We start from the raw sequence: 16,347 nt of genomic DNA, 5'->3' as shown, positions 1-16,347 counted from the left end.
GTCATCATGTGGGTTTCCCCACGTTGAATGATGCCCGTTAAAGTCACCTAGGAAGGCAATAGGGCCCGGATCGTGTTGTCTCAGTTCTTGGAGGTCCCTTGAGCGTATGCGTTGGGATTTGGGATGGGAAGGGATGTATATCGATATTACCGTGAAAGTTCGGAGGAATATGGAAGCGCGGATGGCTACAATTTCTGCTTGAAAATCTTGTACTAGTCTTATGTCATTCGGAATCGGTACCTCTGTATGTTGTATTTGTTCATGTACAAATATTACAGTTCCTCTATTGGTGGTTGGGGTACCGTATAAATTATAATGCGCGAGGCGATATTTTTCATGTTTGGTACCTTTAACTTCCTGTAAACAGAGAATTTGGGGTTGATATTCGGCAATTAAGTCTATCACTTCCAATTTTCTTGCAGAGAAACTATTGATATTCCATTGAACGATTATTTCCATTTCCGGTATCTATCGGAAACCTGGTTCTGTCAAGGTGTGGTTTCTAGGATCGCCAGAAGGTTGGATGTTAAGGCTTGGATTTGATTTATTAATTGAATTCGACGGTGTTTATTTGTTGTGTCCCGCACTGCGTCCCACAGATTGGGAATTATTGCTAGTATCGAGTTGTAAATTTGAGTTTGCTCCCTTGTTATTTGTGCAGAGCTTGAGGTTTGGGAGGACACTTTTGTGGTTAACCGAACTGGGGTGAGTCGATGATGTATCGGCAATTGTGGGGGGTCATTGGGAAACGCCCGTTTCCCCACAGGCAAGGATGCACAAATATCTTCCTCTGTGGCTGAGCTACTAGATGAATAGTTGCTAGTTTGTTTGCGCATAGGATTATGCGGTTTCTTGTTCCGTGGTTTGTGGTGCGAGTCGTATTCTGATTGTACGATGTTAGTTAGGGGTTCAGGCGTATGGGCTGGAGGGGCGAGGATAGCTTGTCGGAAAGACTGGCGTCTCGTGTTTATGGGTAAGGCAGGTTTGACAGGAGTGTTAGGGGTCGGGGTTTTTAGTAACGGGTATGCCCGTGGGTCGTGTAACGAGTGCAGCACTTCTGCTTTAGTTATTGGCGCAATGTATGTTCTTTGAATTCTGTGCTTAGCCTCAAAAAATGAGATGTTGTCGGTTGCCATACGGTTTTGGATGTCAGTTGCTTCTTGCCATTTGGTACAGGTTTTGTCATTGGCGGAATGGGCCTGTTTGCAGTTAATGCAGCTGGGACCTGTGAGACATGGTCCTTCATGCCGGTCCGACCCACAATGTCCACAAATTGCTCGAGATCTGCATTGGGCCGCTGAGTGGTTATAACGCAGGCAATTTTTGCATTGTAAAACAGGGCGAATTCGGGGTTTCACCTCTTTGATTTCACGATTCAAGATGACAAATTCTGGGAGTCGAGTGCCGCTGAAGGTGACACATATAACTCGGGCATCTTCGAGATGGAAGGATCCATCGTCCTTCCAGATCTTCTTTTTTTTGTCGTTTCACACTCAGTGTCCGAATTGGACCCGAGTCCAAGCCGTCGATGATATCGTCTTCTGTGATATCCTTTGGATAAGTGAGAGGGGTACGCGAGCAGTAACCGCCAGCTTCACGAGAGTGGTTGTATTCTCAACAAAGTGATTGGCATCGTGTCCCGAGGGAAAGGTGACACGTACGCGGTTTTTCCCGCACTGTTCGACAAGTTCCACCGGGATGTCGTTTTTCCTAAAAAAAATTTCTAGACTACCTCCATTCAAATGGCTAATGTGCTGGGCATGTGGAGTGAGTGCCTTCTAGGAGGACCACGTACGGTCCTGGGTGGTCAGTGGGGTAAGTATGTTGTGACGCAATCATATCAGCAGTTTTGCGGGATTTGACGTTAGTTACACTCTCGCGTTCAACAGAACTTGAGTCGCAAAGTCTTTTCCCAGTGCCCTTATCATGACAGTCTGGGATATGGATATCATCGTAAAAAGAAGCACCAAGGTTATCACCGAGCTGAGCATTGGGCTCTAAATCCATGAAATGGTTTGATTCAGTCATGTTAGATGGGGTATTAATACACTGTTTAGAAAGTCTGCGATGGTGTGAGAGGGTAGTTTTCGCCCTCGAGGGGCGTTGTCTATTTCTCCGAATCTGCGGTATGGTATATCTGTCCTTATAAAGTCAACTCAGAAAAGATAACACTTACAAGAAAGTCCGGGTCCACTTATTCGGCAGATCGTACTCACTATTCACGAGGTATGAGGATAGACTTCCAGCACCTATCGTGGTTCGCGAGCGACCGCGTATGACGTATTACTGAAGTCATGTCTGGCCGGGGAAGTTCGCCTTATGCCTCGGTGTGAGGCGGACGTTTGTGTTGTGTTTGTCCCAGTCATATTGCGAAGGACCTACATATTTACTTCCGGGAATAGGAGGAAGAGTTTTGTGCTGTCTTTTGTGTTAATATTTGCAAAGGACCTATTTATATTCCTAAATAGGAGGAAGAGTTTATTTGGTAAATTTCTTGTATCGGACAAACGGATGACTTCAAATTTACAGGAGAAATTACTTACCGAATGCAGTTTCTGAAAGCTGTTGCATCCATTTCCTTCCAGCCGGATGTTGCCTGTGTGTGATGACGTAATCACGGTCAATACTAGTCAGTCTTTCCAAACACGTGTTTTTGAAACTGAAGAAGGTACGTATCCGCAAATGGTTTGTGCGGCTATGTGTCAATTGTTCGTGGGGCTATGTGTCAATGGTTCGTGGGGCTATGCGAGAATGGTGTGTGGGGTACGCATTCTTTTCTAAACCAATTTTTAACTATTGTAACCTAAACGTGACCCTACCTAATTTAACCTTACCGGAAATGGTTTGTGGGGCTATGTATGAATGGTTCGTGGGGCTATGCGTCAATGGTTTGTGGGGCTACGTAGGTATTTTTGGGTGCAGTGGGTAGAAACACTGCATGCAGAGTACGGTAGTGAAACTGTGACCGCCATTTTGCGTGTTACCGAAGGCAAAAAGAAACGAAGAAAACTTACTTAAAATGTCGCAAATAGAGCTTATTTTCGTAAAATTAGCGAAATGCCACCTTCAAAAATGTTTCTCAATGCAGAATACCTAAGTACGAATATTGAAATTAAAAGAACTAGCAAATTCAGCCGTTTGTCCGATACAAGAAATTTACCGTTTATTTTAACGTGGGATACTATCGGATTTTGTCTGATACATTCCTTCAGTACCTTTGTCCAAAATCACCATAGCGTGATAGGGACACATTAGAGAAGAAGAAGAAGTCTCGCCGGGTTGTGCCAAAAAAGCACTTCCGTGTCTGATTGTAGAAGGACGACGACTGCCGATTCCGGCTTTTGCAGAAGCAGAGCGGCGAGACTGAGAGAGCCACCTGGTAGGATGTGCGCGGAATTAATTAAACAAAATAAGAATAACAAACGCGCAAACATTCAGTGTTGGAGAGATAGACGTAGTTGTGACGATTTCTTGCGAATAACTTTTACCAAATTACTTATTTTATCTCGCAAGAATCCGTCACACCTTATGGTCTGAGTTGAACCGATGGAGGGGAAGGTGCCCGGAGACTTTTTGGCAGAAAGTTATTTTCTATTTTGTCACTCTATAGTATGAGACCCTATATATTACCGGTACTACATAGCAATCTTAATTTGAAATTATATATGTTTTGAACAGTTTCACTTTAGATTGACGCAAGTTACTTCCTGTTTTTTTCTTCTATTATATCATCCAAAAGTACATAAGCAATAGATAAGAAATTAGTCAACTGAATTTTTGTATTATTTTTATTATTTTTCTTAATATTATCTTGAAAAGTCACATATAAATTATTTTTTCTTATATCCAAAGGAATATTTTCTTTGTGTTTTATTCCAATAATACCAGATGTTAAGTCTCCTCTTGTGTTAGGCGATACAAAATTTTAGTTTTGCATTAGATTGGGTATGCGGTGGTGGTTAGGTAAGCAAATTAGGTTTCATGAGCCCCAAAGTACATATTCATTTCTTTCCATCCACGGGTTCTTCATCCCCGTCCTTTGTCGTTTTGGACTTCTAGTAAGACCAGTTTCATCGCTTTAAGCCCGCATCACACGGGACTGGATTTCCAGTAGGTATGCCCTAGTTGGCATTGGACTGGCTACCCATTTGCTAGTTTTCGCCTCACACGATACTTATCAGCGTACTTGTCGATAGACTTTTGTTCCCATACGAGGGAAGTTGTAATGGCGGCCGCGTGAGATGTAAACAATGTACCACTTCACATTTTTAAAAGCCGATAACTATTCAACCGAAAGGAATAACGTTTCGTATAAAACGTTATTGGGTACAAAACAATGGCGCTGCTTAAATACATACTTTACAACGTTTACTGTACACGTATGGAAGAATATTTTAGTTGTTTCAAATGTAAACACAGTGCACTCAGCATAGATGGTGTAACTCAACGCGCCTTTCATGCTGTATACGTTATACATTGCTGGAGTAACACTCGGAAACCACAGACAAAAGCGCTTCTCTGCACACTCACAAATTATCTTCACATGGCGAAACTTTGCTCTGATTGGCTGTTCCACAGATTCCAGTCGAGGAAAGCAAGTAGCAATTAGAACATGTCCTACTCCTCCAAACAAGTCAAGCAGTCAGCCAGGCGGCCATGATTGCTACCTAGAAAGTTAGTTCAACGCCAACTAGGGCATTCCTACTAGAAATCCAGTTCCGTGTGATAGGGGCTTAACTCAATTCTATGTATAGTCTCATCTAGTAGCCTCGCAACAGAACTAGGGACGAGAAAGTTCTGGTTAGAAACAGGGTGGTATTTGTAAGGGGGATGAGGGGGATTTCCACCTCTCTGGGTACTTGTGTCCCCCCTCTGCTTGATAAATTTTATCAATGGGGGAAATGTTATATGGCATAAAGTCATTATCTCATGCTGTCCCTAGACAGTCAGTAGAATCCCCCCCCCCCACTGGGAATTTCTTAACCAAACTGGTTAGAAATAAATCAATGTTCAGTAGCATTAAACAGAAGTTTTTAACTGGAAAACTACTGTTTGTTAGACAACCTAAAATGAATAACAAATCGTTTCACCTTACAATATTTAGGTGGTCTTTTCTTCTTTGCTCTTTGTGGTACTGGACAAATTATGAGTTTTGGTTTCAAGTCCACTGGACCTACAGTTAACGTGGGATCCGAACCACTATGTGCCTCCATACATAGAACCTGAGATACCTCGATTACAAGGCGACACACACAAATTATTATGTTTATTGTTTTACATACACATATTCTAGTACGAACCTCATATTACATGCATGGCAAGGGTTACCTAAAGGCTTCTTCATCTCTGGGCCCCCACACTGCGGGGTTTTGCGGTTTATAGATCCGATACTCCTTTCTAAATATAAATATAATATATAATATAACATAATATATATAAATATAAATGATTATATATTCTTCACCTTTGAATTCTAATCGATGCGGTTTCCTACGTATTTACTTTTCATGCTGCTCTTCTAATCTGCCCCGATTATTTTATTACAGAAAAAATGACATTGTGAGAATTCATTTTACATGACATGTATGAGAGTATGGTTTTTCAAAGTGTTGGCATTATGGTGAAGCTTCTGATACATACACACCATTTAAAATGTCGCTCAAATTATTTTCTGTAAGGGAATTTTGCTTTCATTAGATTAACCATGAACGAATTACCGTATTGGCCGGCGTATAAGACGCACTTTTCCCCCTTAAAAATAGGTTTGTAAAACAGGGTGCGTCTTATACGCCGATACTCGGTTTTCGATTACCTAAATTTCTGGAAATTTTCTCTGTTCAAAGTTAAACAATTTTCTTGCAGTGTGTGGCGGAGAAGATTAAAATGTATTCTTTGCTAGTTAGATTTGTTACGTCATTTCTGGAAATTTCTGAAGCAAGCAGAGAAAGCTTTTTCTGGGATGCTATTTTGTTGAAAGTAGACTTATTTGAAATGCTGTACATCAATTATAACATTAAGTGAATAAGCATTTTTCTTAAATTATCCCATCCCACAAGTCATTCAGAAAAGACAACCCTCCCCTTTACGGCCTGCAGTTGCCAAAAAGAAATGTGCACGATATTCCACAAGATAACGTATTTACACACCCCGCCAATACATCACACAATTAACATATCGCAATCGCAAATTATCCCGTTGCACAAGTCAATCATAAGAAGTAAAAGAAAATGTTCAGACGTGCGCCTGTGACATGAATCAATGATGGACACCCTCCCTAGTAGTTTGGCATTTACCCAACAGATGCCTCTCGCTTAGAAAAGAGAACCTTGCTTGTTATATACGCTCTTTGATCTCTGTATATGCTGCAAAGTTTCCATTAGCTGTAAAAAGAAGGGTGGACAATTGCGCCATACACAGTTAACATGTTATTTTAATTTATAGTGTATGAAAGTGATTAAGGGGTAAAATTATGAAAGAGTCAGTAGTTACAGTTTTTATTTGCAATATCTTTTGTTGGATGGTGAATTACCAGTAGAAATGTACAATATTTACATATTGTCAGGCAATACATAATAAACAAATTATGTGGAATAAATATTCACATGCACTTTATATACACAGCTAAAGTAGAATATCTAGTAACAAATATATAAAAGTGTACAGCCTTTGTTTAATGCATGTTACTACGAAAGAAATCTAGTGAATGACTGCTGAAACTGACGAAATGTATGTTTTTTTGTGCAGGACTGAAAATTTTAACGAACGGATATTTTTAATTAAGTATTCATTTTCACAAAATCAGAAACGCTTCATTGCACTCTTAACAATCTAAGCAAACACACTCGTTTGTCAGTCAAACAACTGAAAAAGTGGGCAACTTTACAGATTGTGAGTGTAGTAATGACTAAAAGCAAATAATGGTGAATATACTGAAACCATGTTATCTTCTGTGAACTCCTTCGTGATCATCCCATAGACTAGGTATGTACCTGAAATCAATCATAAAGATGAAATCTCTCTGATAAGCTGCATTTTACTCCAATATTTTCTTGGACTTTATTTGCTAAATATCATGAAAGAGCAATTTTCACTGTTTTCAAACATCTTATTGTTCCCAGCAGCTGATAATTTTGCACCAATAAGATTAAATTAAAACTTTTTACATTGTTTGTAATTTCTTTGTGTAACAGTCAGTCACTAATACTTATTACGGCGCCTAAATGCATATCAACGAACTAATGAACATAATTTTCCAGAAATACAGAGAATCAACATACCATATATTGTAGAGATATTATGTGTAAACAACAGATTCTTTGATCGCAGTTTATGAATACATACACTTTATATATATATATGGTCATTATATTTAAGAAAAACAGCAGAGAATTTTATTGACGAATTTTGATTATAACTGGCCCGAATATTCTGAAATATTGCATCTACTTTAAAGTATAAATACCTTTTCCCAAAAAATTAAACACAGGCTAATATGTTAGTTAAATAGATTCATTTGGTTCTTTCATGATCACTAAACGAAACTTTCTCCACCAGTTTGATTCCTCCGCAGACGTTGTTTTAGTTTAGTTTACAATGTGATGTCATTTCATATTCAAACACCTAAGTTTTTGTTTCATAACAGAGAGAAATGCTTCTTATTTTGACTTTTCAGTAACTCTTTCACGCGAAGATGTAGCCTATACACTGTATTGCTTTGCCGTTGTTGAAGCGAGGCTATTTTCATGAATCATTTCCACATTGATTTCACAAGAAACAACTGTCATACTTAATTTTAGTTGTTAAGTCATTCCAGTTGTTTTTTTTAAATTGGACACACATTGGAAACTGACACATAGTGGCTGTGAAATTACTACAATAATAATACTTATATGCTATTACGTAGATGTAAATTTGCAATAATATGCTTTGAATATAAAAATAAACTAACATTTACTGTCCTGCAATGATTTGTCCTTAAGAACAATATTTTCTGTATGATCTTATTATATATACTGTATATAGTTTCTTACCTAGTAAGAATATATTAAATAAAATCACAATTGGCTGTACACTAGAAATGATTATCGTAAAATGGTTACAAAAACACATCTCTAAGTGTAACTTGTGACGCTCAGTCATATATAAACCGTACATCTCTTGTTCGTTTCTGTAACAACTGTGGTTTTATGAAAATATTAACATTGACGAAATACAGGTTAACATCTACATTCTCACACTATATGAACAAGTATTTATACATATTTTCCACATATTTACCCTCTTTTTTTACTATGTACACAATTTTAATTATTTGCAAGTGTATTCGTGAGAGGAAGAATTAAAGGTAACAACTAGTCAACTATGTTGCAATTTCTTCGTGGACTGAGAGAATGGTTATATGTTAATTAAACAATATGTCAGTTAAAATGCCTTACGTTTTCACAATAAAATATTTAAGTGTTAACTTGGAAAGTACAGAAATGATTGAAAAATTGCTTTCAAAAATTATTTGGACATGATTTTTGACTTTAGAAAGACTAAAAGAAACAAGTATTATGAAAAACGTTATCTATATTCTGGGGAGTCTCTACTATAGAACTGTTTTGCACGTGAATTTTGAATTTTACTGGTTGTCATTCTATTACATATATTTGATATTATCACAAATTTCAGAGCAGCAATTTTTGTGTTAATCAAAAAGAATACGGGGTAGGGTAATAAAAGTTTCCAGTTTTATTTTATTCCTTGTAAACCTGTTACCCCCTCAGATTCGAAATTTAGCGAGGTGTGATATTGCACTTTTCTGCGCATGCGTGATTTTTGCAGAAATCTTACCAGTTCAGTTGGTCTACTGCAACCGGCGAGTGTGATTGTGTTTGTTCTCAAGCTGTTGACGAGTTAACAAAAGAATCACAGAATTGTCGATTTATTATGCAGGGTATGTCAAGAGAATTGCGTTTAACTCTGACTTTCTGATTAATGGGGAAAATGGAGAAGAAATTTATATTTACGGATATAACCTTATTTAATATATGTTTCGCTAGCAACTCACACGATTTTTTTCTGTCAGGACGACAAAAAAGCTGAATATCCGACGGGCACTGCAAACAAACTCTGCCAGGAAAAATAACACATGCGCAGTAAGGTACAAAGCTATATGTCATCAAATTTCGTCGTGGAGTGGAGTGACAATTAGCTTATAAGAAACATGTCTTGATCACACCTCGTATATCAGACGATTAAAAAGAGCAATAAAAATAGTTCTCACTAGGAAATATAAGCTATAGAGTTAAAACTAATCACAAATAAATTTGAAATACCACAAAAATTTAAAGTTTACGTTTACGCAACAAAATGAGATTTACCTTACAAAAGTATATTCTATGCAATAAATCTTTTGTAAATATAAGAATAGAATACATTTTTGCTATTAATAATAAGACATACACATCACTGAATATACGTAGATTCTTAGTTTAAAACCTCATAATTGATTGATTCACTCAAATTAACCTTAAACTATTAACTGAAAATACCAAAACCACGATAAGAAAATTTCTAAGAACAATAATTCGACATATCTTAAATTTTGAAACATGCGTAGTACCATTTTTAAAATGCCTGCAACTGGGTAAGATTAAGATCATCTTAAGAACTGAAAATAGACGAGTTTTAAAGTCCAAAAACCATGTCTGCAATTACAGTCAATTGTCTATTACATTTATCTTTCTCTCTAGTCTAGGATTAGCTAGGTATATTTCTTAGCTCCTTGTGCTTTTTAGCTAGGAGTTAAGATACACAGTCATACTTTAGAATATGGCTTAAATTAACTGCTTTGATCATAGAGCATTGTAAATGGAACGACAAATAAATCTTAGGGTGAGAAATATCGTCATTTACGCAAATATATTTTTTTATTTATCGCTCTTGAGAAAAATAGTATGTATAGATACGAGTTCCGGTCCTTTCACTTATATTATAAAAGCGCAGTATGAGGGTATAGTTTATTCTTATTTCTGTTCTCATGTATTCTTCCATTCAACAACTAAGGACCACAAGATGCTCATCTATATATCTCAGAATACACAATAGCCTTGACTAGTATATAGCAGTCAGTACCTTATTGCAAAAGGGGAATGTTTATCTACGTTATATGCAATAAAATTGGAATATAAATGGAGAATAAGGGTTGAGGATTAAAGAAAGTACTAAATAAAGGCTATTATCCGACCATTTTCTTTGGTATGATTGGTGTAGGAGAATTAAAAAGTAGTATATATTTGAAATATTTGGATAAATATGGCATTTTGTACAATATATAACTACATGAAGGAAGTTGAGCTGTTTAGAAATTCTCAAGAATGATTTTTTTTATGTACATATTAGAATTGTCAGACACTCAACGTGTGGAGATAATGAACAAGACTGAATAACATAACAAACCATAATTGTCACTGAAGTTTTTCTTACTGTTTGTACTACGTAAATTTATAATTTCAATACATTTTGAACTTTCCTCACAAGTATCAAGTTGGTGTTGCTTGTCATGAAAAGAAATTTGAATATCTGACAATCCTAGCTGAATTGCAAATGTTTTGACCCTGTGTCAATGTAATTGAACATGGCGCCGTTTACTTTCCTCACTATCATTAACCAGAGCAGGAGTTAAAAATAATAACAATAAAATGGAGTAGGTAGCATACAACATAGCCTATATGTTTGGCAACTTGAGCAAACACTAAAGCCGTGGCCCTATCAACACTAGTTTGTAAGGTACATGCTCCCATGAACAGTACAGAAAAGTGATTATCACCACTATTATTGCAGTTAGGGTCATTTATACGTTACTATTTCATGATTATTGTTTCCGTTACTAATATATATTTACATACGGTAAATATTAAAAATTTTCATAGAACGGACTAGAATAAGTAAATATTATTTTCATACATCACATAAAACATTTTTCTCAACAGGTGAAATTAAAACTTGGAAGCTTTTCTGTTATTGGAATGCTTACAGAGCAACTGCAAGAAGAGACTGCTTAGCACAACCTAATAACATTCTCTACGCAATTCAGTAAAATATATTCACATTGTTCCTTTATTTTCAAACCGTGCTTATGTATATATACAAATAAATTATCTTGCGTTATATAAAAATGCACTTACATTTCTATAGCAAACCTATAAGGTGCCTCAACACACTCGAGCACCACAGTTTTGATTTGTGGCAGGTTTTCTTGTTCAAAATTTTGGAATTCTATGTTAAGAAATGTCTCAACTTTTTCAAAAACCTATTACATGAAAAATAACAGAAAAGTCAAAACAAATAATAGAAGCAAGTTCAGTCTTCTTTTTTTTGTGAATCTGTTTTATTTTGTCAAACAATAAGCCACTCATGTTTCTTTTAAATTTATAGATAACACAGTGAATTAATCAGACACACTATTATTCGATACAAAAAAGGAGTGTACTTGTAAATATTTATGAACGTACACAGCTTTTACGCTATATGGTTAAGAGGTAAGGTTAGGATTTAGTATTTGGGCAATGAGATTCTTATATACTTTTTTTCTTGTATTCTTCGGTGATCACCTAACAATCACAGCTCTCACATCTACAAAACTTTCACTTATAATTGTTGTACACAACAATCACTTCATAGTCTCACACACATTAATCACAAAAGACTCGAACACAGATTACTTTTTTTTTCTTCGAAATCGAAAATAAAGTGGGCAGACTATTTGATACCTGTCAAATAGAAAAACGTGTACACAAAATACCACAGACTAGTATTGTTCAATACAATTCTTATAATTCAATCTATTCTTATCGAACCTTATCTTCTAACGTGAAACCTAGGTTGTTACTCTATAACAAGACATCTTGGCAAATGCTCTCTTAGGTACTCGAACAGCTCCCGAGATGCACCGGGGCAGTTAGTTAGTTCCAGTTCCTGAAGGTGGCGCAGCTGTATTAGACTAGAGAGACCACTGGATGTAAGAAGAGGACAGCCTAGAAAGAATTGTCACATTATTTAAATATCAGATTGTAACTTAAGAAATAACAATAATAATTAAGGTGGATTTTACACAGGTTGGACTGTCCGAAATATTAACATATCTATAGACTTTCTGATGATAATAGAGTGTGAATTATACTTCTTTATGTGCTGAATTCAAGTGTAAATGGGAATGTATATGTTTGCAAGGGAATCCACTTTCTTCTTTTGGGAATAAAAAGTAAATTGAATTTTTGCTGATACCGATAAACAATGTTAACGCTTGAATACCTAGAGGTTTATATGGCAGATACTTTTGCATTTGAAGACTTTCGTGTGATGTCGGTTGGTGTTCGGGAATTTTCATGTGTCGTAAGTTATTGTAGAGTAGACGATATTAGTGTGACGTCACGCTTCAAGGTTGAGTCCAAACAATCTTCTCACGAGGTTTTGCCTCAAGCGATAACTTTGGGTTTTTCATTGCAAGGGGTAATTTTTAAAACTCTGACAGCAATCAAATTATGTGAACTGTGAAATCAAATTATGAAGTGTACATCATATCTTATTCTCTGTAAAGTATGTGATATATAGACGTATTTTCCGACATCTCATCTCTACATGGATGTACAGTGGGATCCATGGGTATTACCGTGCAAATTGTCCATCACCATGTTCGGGCACTTTATTTGACCCAATTCGCGATTAAAATTACCACCTGAGCGCTAGTGTCGCTTCCAATATGGCCGCTCTATGTAGGATAAATCTTTGTTTACATTCAGTAGTAGTACGAAAGAGCAGCATGTTGTCACGGCTGGTATGGAAGAAACGTTTAAATTACGCGATGTTTTTTAATATTGCGAATGCGATGTGAATTCCAGGAACTATAACGAAGGTGAAGCTGTGCTGAGAACGAAGAACTTAATTATGATAGGCAAAAATAACACGGAAAACGCAGACGAAACTAATGTATACGCACTGGATCTTCACAGCAGTGCTGTTTCATCTGCACCTCAGGTTGTAACTAGGGCTCTCGGAAATGATTTGAAAATAAAGCAATTCACCTGTATTTACAAAGCTTGGCCAGGAGAAAAATGTAAACATACCGTTGCAGTTCTTCCCCCAAAGAGGCAGGTTGATTTAAAAATAACACATGATAATAATAATAATAATAATAATAATAATAATAATAATAGAATTCACAATTTCAACAACATTCACATGTCGATTTTCTTTTTCTGGTTACCTTTATGATTACAGACATTATTTAATTCTCAAATTATTTTCATCTTCGCACTTAATCGACTTGCACCTTTTCCAAATTTCATACATAATACATTGTTTTCGAATAAAAAGTTTTATACATAAAGAACAATTTAAAACTTTGCTTTCATGGTAATAGAATCATCTCTCGGAAAAATAAAGTGAACAGAATCGTGCATTCTTCGTAATTTCCTTGCTGCATTTCAATGTTATCCCCCATGCCAATCTTCGGTCCGTCGTCGCCTTGTAATCAAGGGGTGCCGGGTTCGATACCCGGTGGAGGCACATAGTGGTTCGGATACCATTTTAAACTGTAGGTCCAGTCCCGATTAGCCTTACTGTTCATAAATTGGACTTAAAACGCCAAATAAATAAATAAATAAAACCAACCTTCCGTCAATCAATTCTGTTTTCTCTGATATATTTACAAATTTCATTTTGTTAATTCCACGGGGTGGAAACACATGCAAACTTTTCACTTGTCCTGATCCACAAAACGATTTAGAGCAAAAAACTGAACAGTAGACGATACTCTTTCGAACATTTCCCATGCTTTGAACGACTTCCTATCCTACATAGAGTAGTTCCGGAAAATCCCACCAGATGGCATATCGGATAATTTTAATCGCGAATAAGAGTTTCAAAGAAAACTTAAAACAAGCTGTTGACAACTTCTGCACTAGCATACATAAAAATCCATCGCTTAAAAACACATAGGATGTAAAAAAAAATGAAAATAGTCATGGACAATTTGCACGGTAATAATCATGGTTCCCAATGTACAGTACACATCATAATTTTGTTTCATAACTGCTGTCACAATCATTAAAGCTACCCCTTGCGATGGAAAATCCAATGCTACCAAATATTCCAAAACCACGTGACTACGTGGGTCGTTCAATATATAAGTTTCCCTATGCTGTAAAAAAGAATATTTTTAAGATACATTAGAAAACTATACATACATGTGGAGGAGGATCCTTCCTCACTTCTCCACATAATCCCCATAGAGATTCAGGAATTTGTCCCACCGTTGCACCAATTTGTCCATACCCTTTGCAAGAAAAATAGGCTCTGGCTATTCAGCACTATTCTCACATTCCGCTTCACTTCTTCATCTGTTTCGAAATGGTAACCTTTCAATTCAGACTTTAACACCGGAAAAAGATGGAAATCACTCGGCGCTAAATCGGGGCATGGAGGGTAGGGCAGCCGTTCCCACCCCAATTCTTCAATTTCTCTTCAGAGAAACTTATATATTGAACGTCCCTAGTACTTTGTTTGGACTCAATCGTGCTTAGTTGTCTACTGTTGATGTCACCACGAATATGGTCCATTCCGGAAATTTCGTGTGATGTATGTTGAGGAAGCCCTGACTAATTTGCCTCAAACGATAGTTTTGTAGAGGGGTTTTCCCAAATTAAGGCTTTCCAGGTAAACTAAATGTTCGTTTAGGCATATAGTACTATATATGTGAAATTAATAGCACAAAACTTAAAATCTAACCCAGTTATTCTTCAGAAAATGAAGGAACTCTATGTAACGTCATTTAACCGTATTTGTTGATTATTCTAATGAGTCCAACCTACTAAAATTCCAACTTTTACAGAAAACTTTATTTCAACACTTTTTTTCAGCGGTTTATTCAGAATTTTCTATTTTGGTGGAGGAGTTCAGTTTTAGGGAGTGTAAGGGTAAATTTAGAGTCAAAATGATCAAAATAGGGCCATTGTGAAAAATATTAGGTGGTGTTGAGAAAATTTTGTTTCTTTTGAGTAAACAACTACACAAATGAATGCTGCTGTTATAAATGTCAATATTTTTTTTATTTTTCAACTTACGTGGTTGCAGCAAACACTGTTAGAGGCGGAAACTGTCCCAGTTTTTGATATGTGAGTTAAAATTACAATCTTTTTGATACGTTGATTCCAAATATGGCCTCTATCACGTAAGGATTTTCCATAAAAATCAAATTCTTTCTTGGCCCCCTCGTTCCCCGGAACTTACGCCGTGCGATTTATTTCTATGGAGGGTTATTAAAGACAGAGTTTATGCCAACTTCGTCATCGGATAATGTATGCAGTGCAGGATATTACAATGGACATGTTACACCGTGTCTGGAACAAAATTGATTACCGCGTTGATGTGTGTCGTGTGCCCAGGGAAGCTCACATTGAAGGATTGTAATTTTAACTCACATATCAAAAACTAGGATAGTTTCCGCCTCTAATAGTGTTTGCTGCAACCACGTAAGTTGAAAAATAAAATTTTGATTGACATCTATAACCGCACCATTCATTTGTGTATAACCTGTACGTGACACGATTCCTTACAAAAGCGTTTTCTGCGATCCAACTAATGATATATGCTTACACATACGCCAATGGTGAAAGGTGTAACAGTATGACCAGACAGAAAACATGGGAGGAATAATGGGGAGGGCATGAGGGTATACGGGCGATTCCCCCCCCCACCATAGCGTTCTAAATATGAGCCTAAATGGTGGTTCCCTCCCTCATTGGCATTTCAAACGGCGACCTTTCCCCCCTATATATCGAATATATATTAAGCGTTCATCAAACAGATAATTAACAATAACTCCTTAATTAATTTTAGAGCAAGTGGCGATTCACCCTCCATTAACGTATGATCCGCACTACTTTGACTGAGTTGCAGCTCGTGTGGTACCGCCACCTGTGTGACAAGCGATCGGATCTATTTTTAAAAAAACCTAAACATTGTTTGACAGGATTCTCGGAATAACTTCATCCAATGTGAAAAAGTATTTTTGTAGATATTTGCAATTTATTAAATAACCAATAGGTTGAAAACCTATTTCGAAAACCCCACAGGAAAAGCGAAGTTAACAAACAGCACCCAAGAATGTTTAACTTAGATCTAACATAAAAATCAGTTGTAATTATTGCATTACTTAAAAGACTGATATTAATTAACTTTACCTAACTAACTAACTCTCTAGCCTTCTTAAACCCGAAGGTTCATGGCTGCAGCAACACAGGCCTTCCATCTGTCCCTATCTTGTACAAGATCTATATACTCTTTTCCATCCCTACCGATTTC

General features: G+C 36.7%; 1 protein-coding gene across 1 annotated transcript in view; it reads right to left on the bottom strand.

The window, feature by feature from the left end:
• Nucleotides 1–11,089: 11,089 nt before the first annotated feature.
• Nucleotides 11,090–16,347, bottom strand: part of LOC145999600 (F-box/LRR-repeat protein 16) — a 375,020-nt gene continuing 369,762 nt past the window's right edge. The window contains exon 4 of the mRNA XM_083136648.1: nucleotides 11,090–12,020. Coding sequence (XP_082992774.1) covers nucleotides 11,872–12,020 — 149 coding nt within the window. The 3' untranslated portion in view covers nucleotides 11,090–11,871. The remainder of the gene's footprint in view (nucleotides 12,021–16,347) is intronic.

The sequence above is a fragment of the Lepisma saccharinum genome, chromosome 15 (genome assembly GCF_977018435.1).
Source record: "Lepisma saccharinum chromosome 15, izLepSacc3.1, whole genome shotgun sequence".
Lineage (NCBI taxonomy): Eukaryota > Metazoa > Arthropoda > Insecta > Zygentoma > Lepismatidae > Lepisma > Lepisma saccharinum.
Note: the sequence above shows the minus strand (reverse complement) of the source record. Positions and strands in the feature narration are given on the sequence as shown.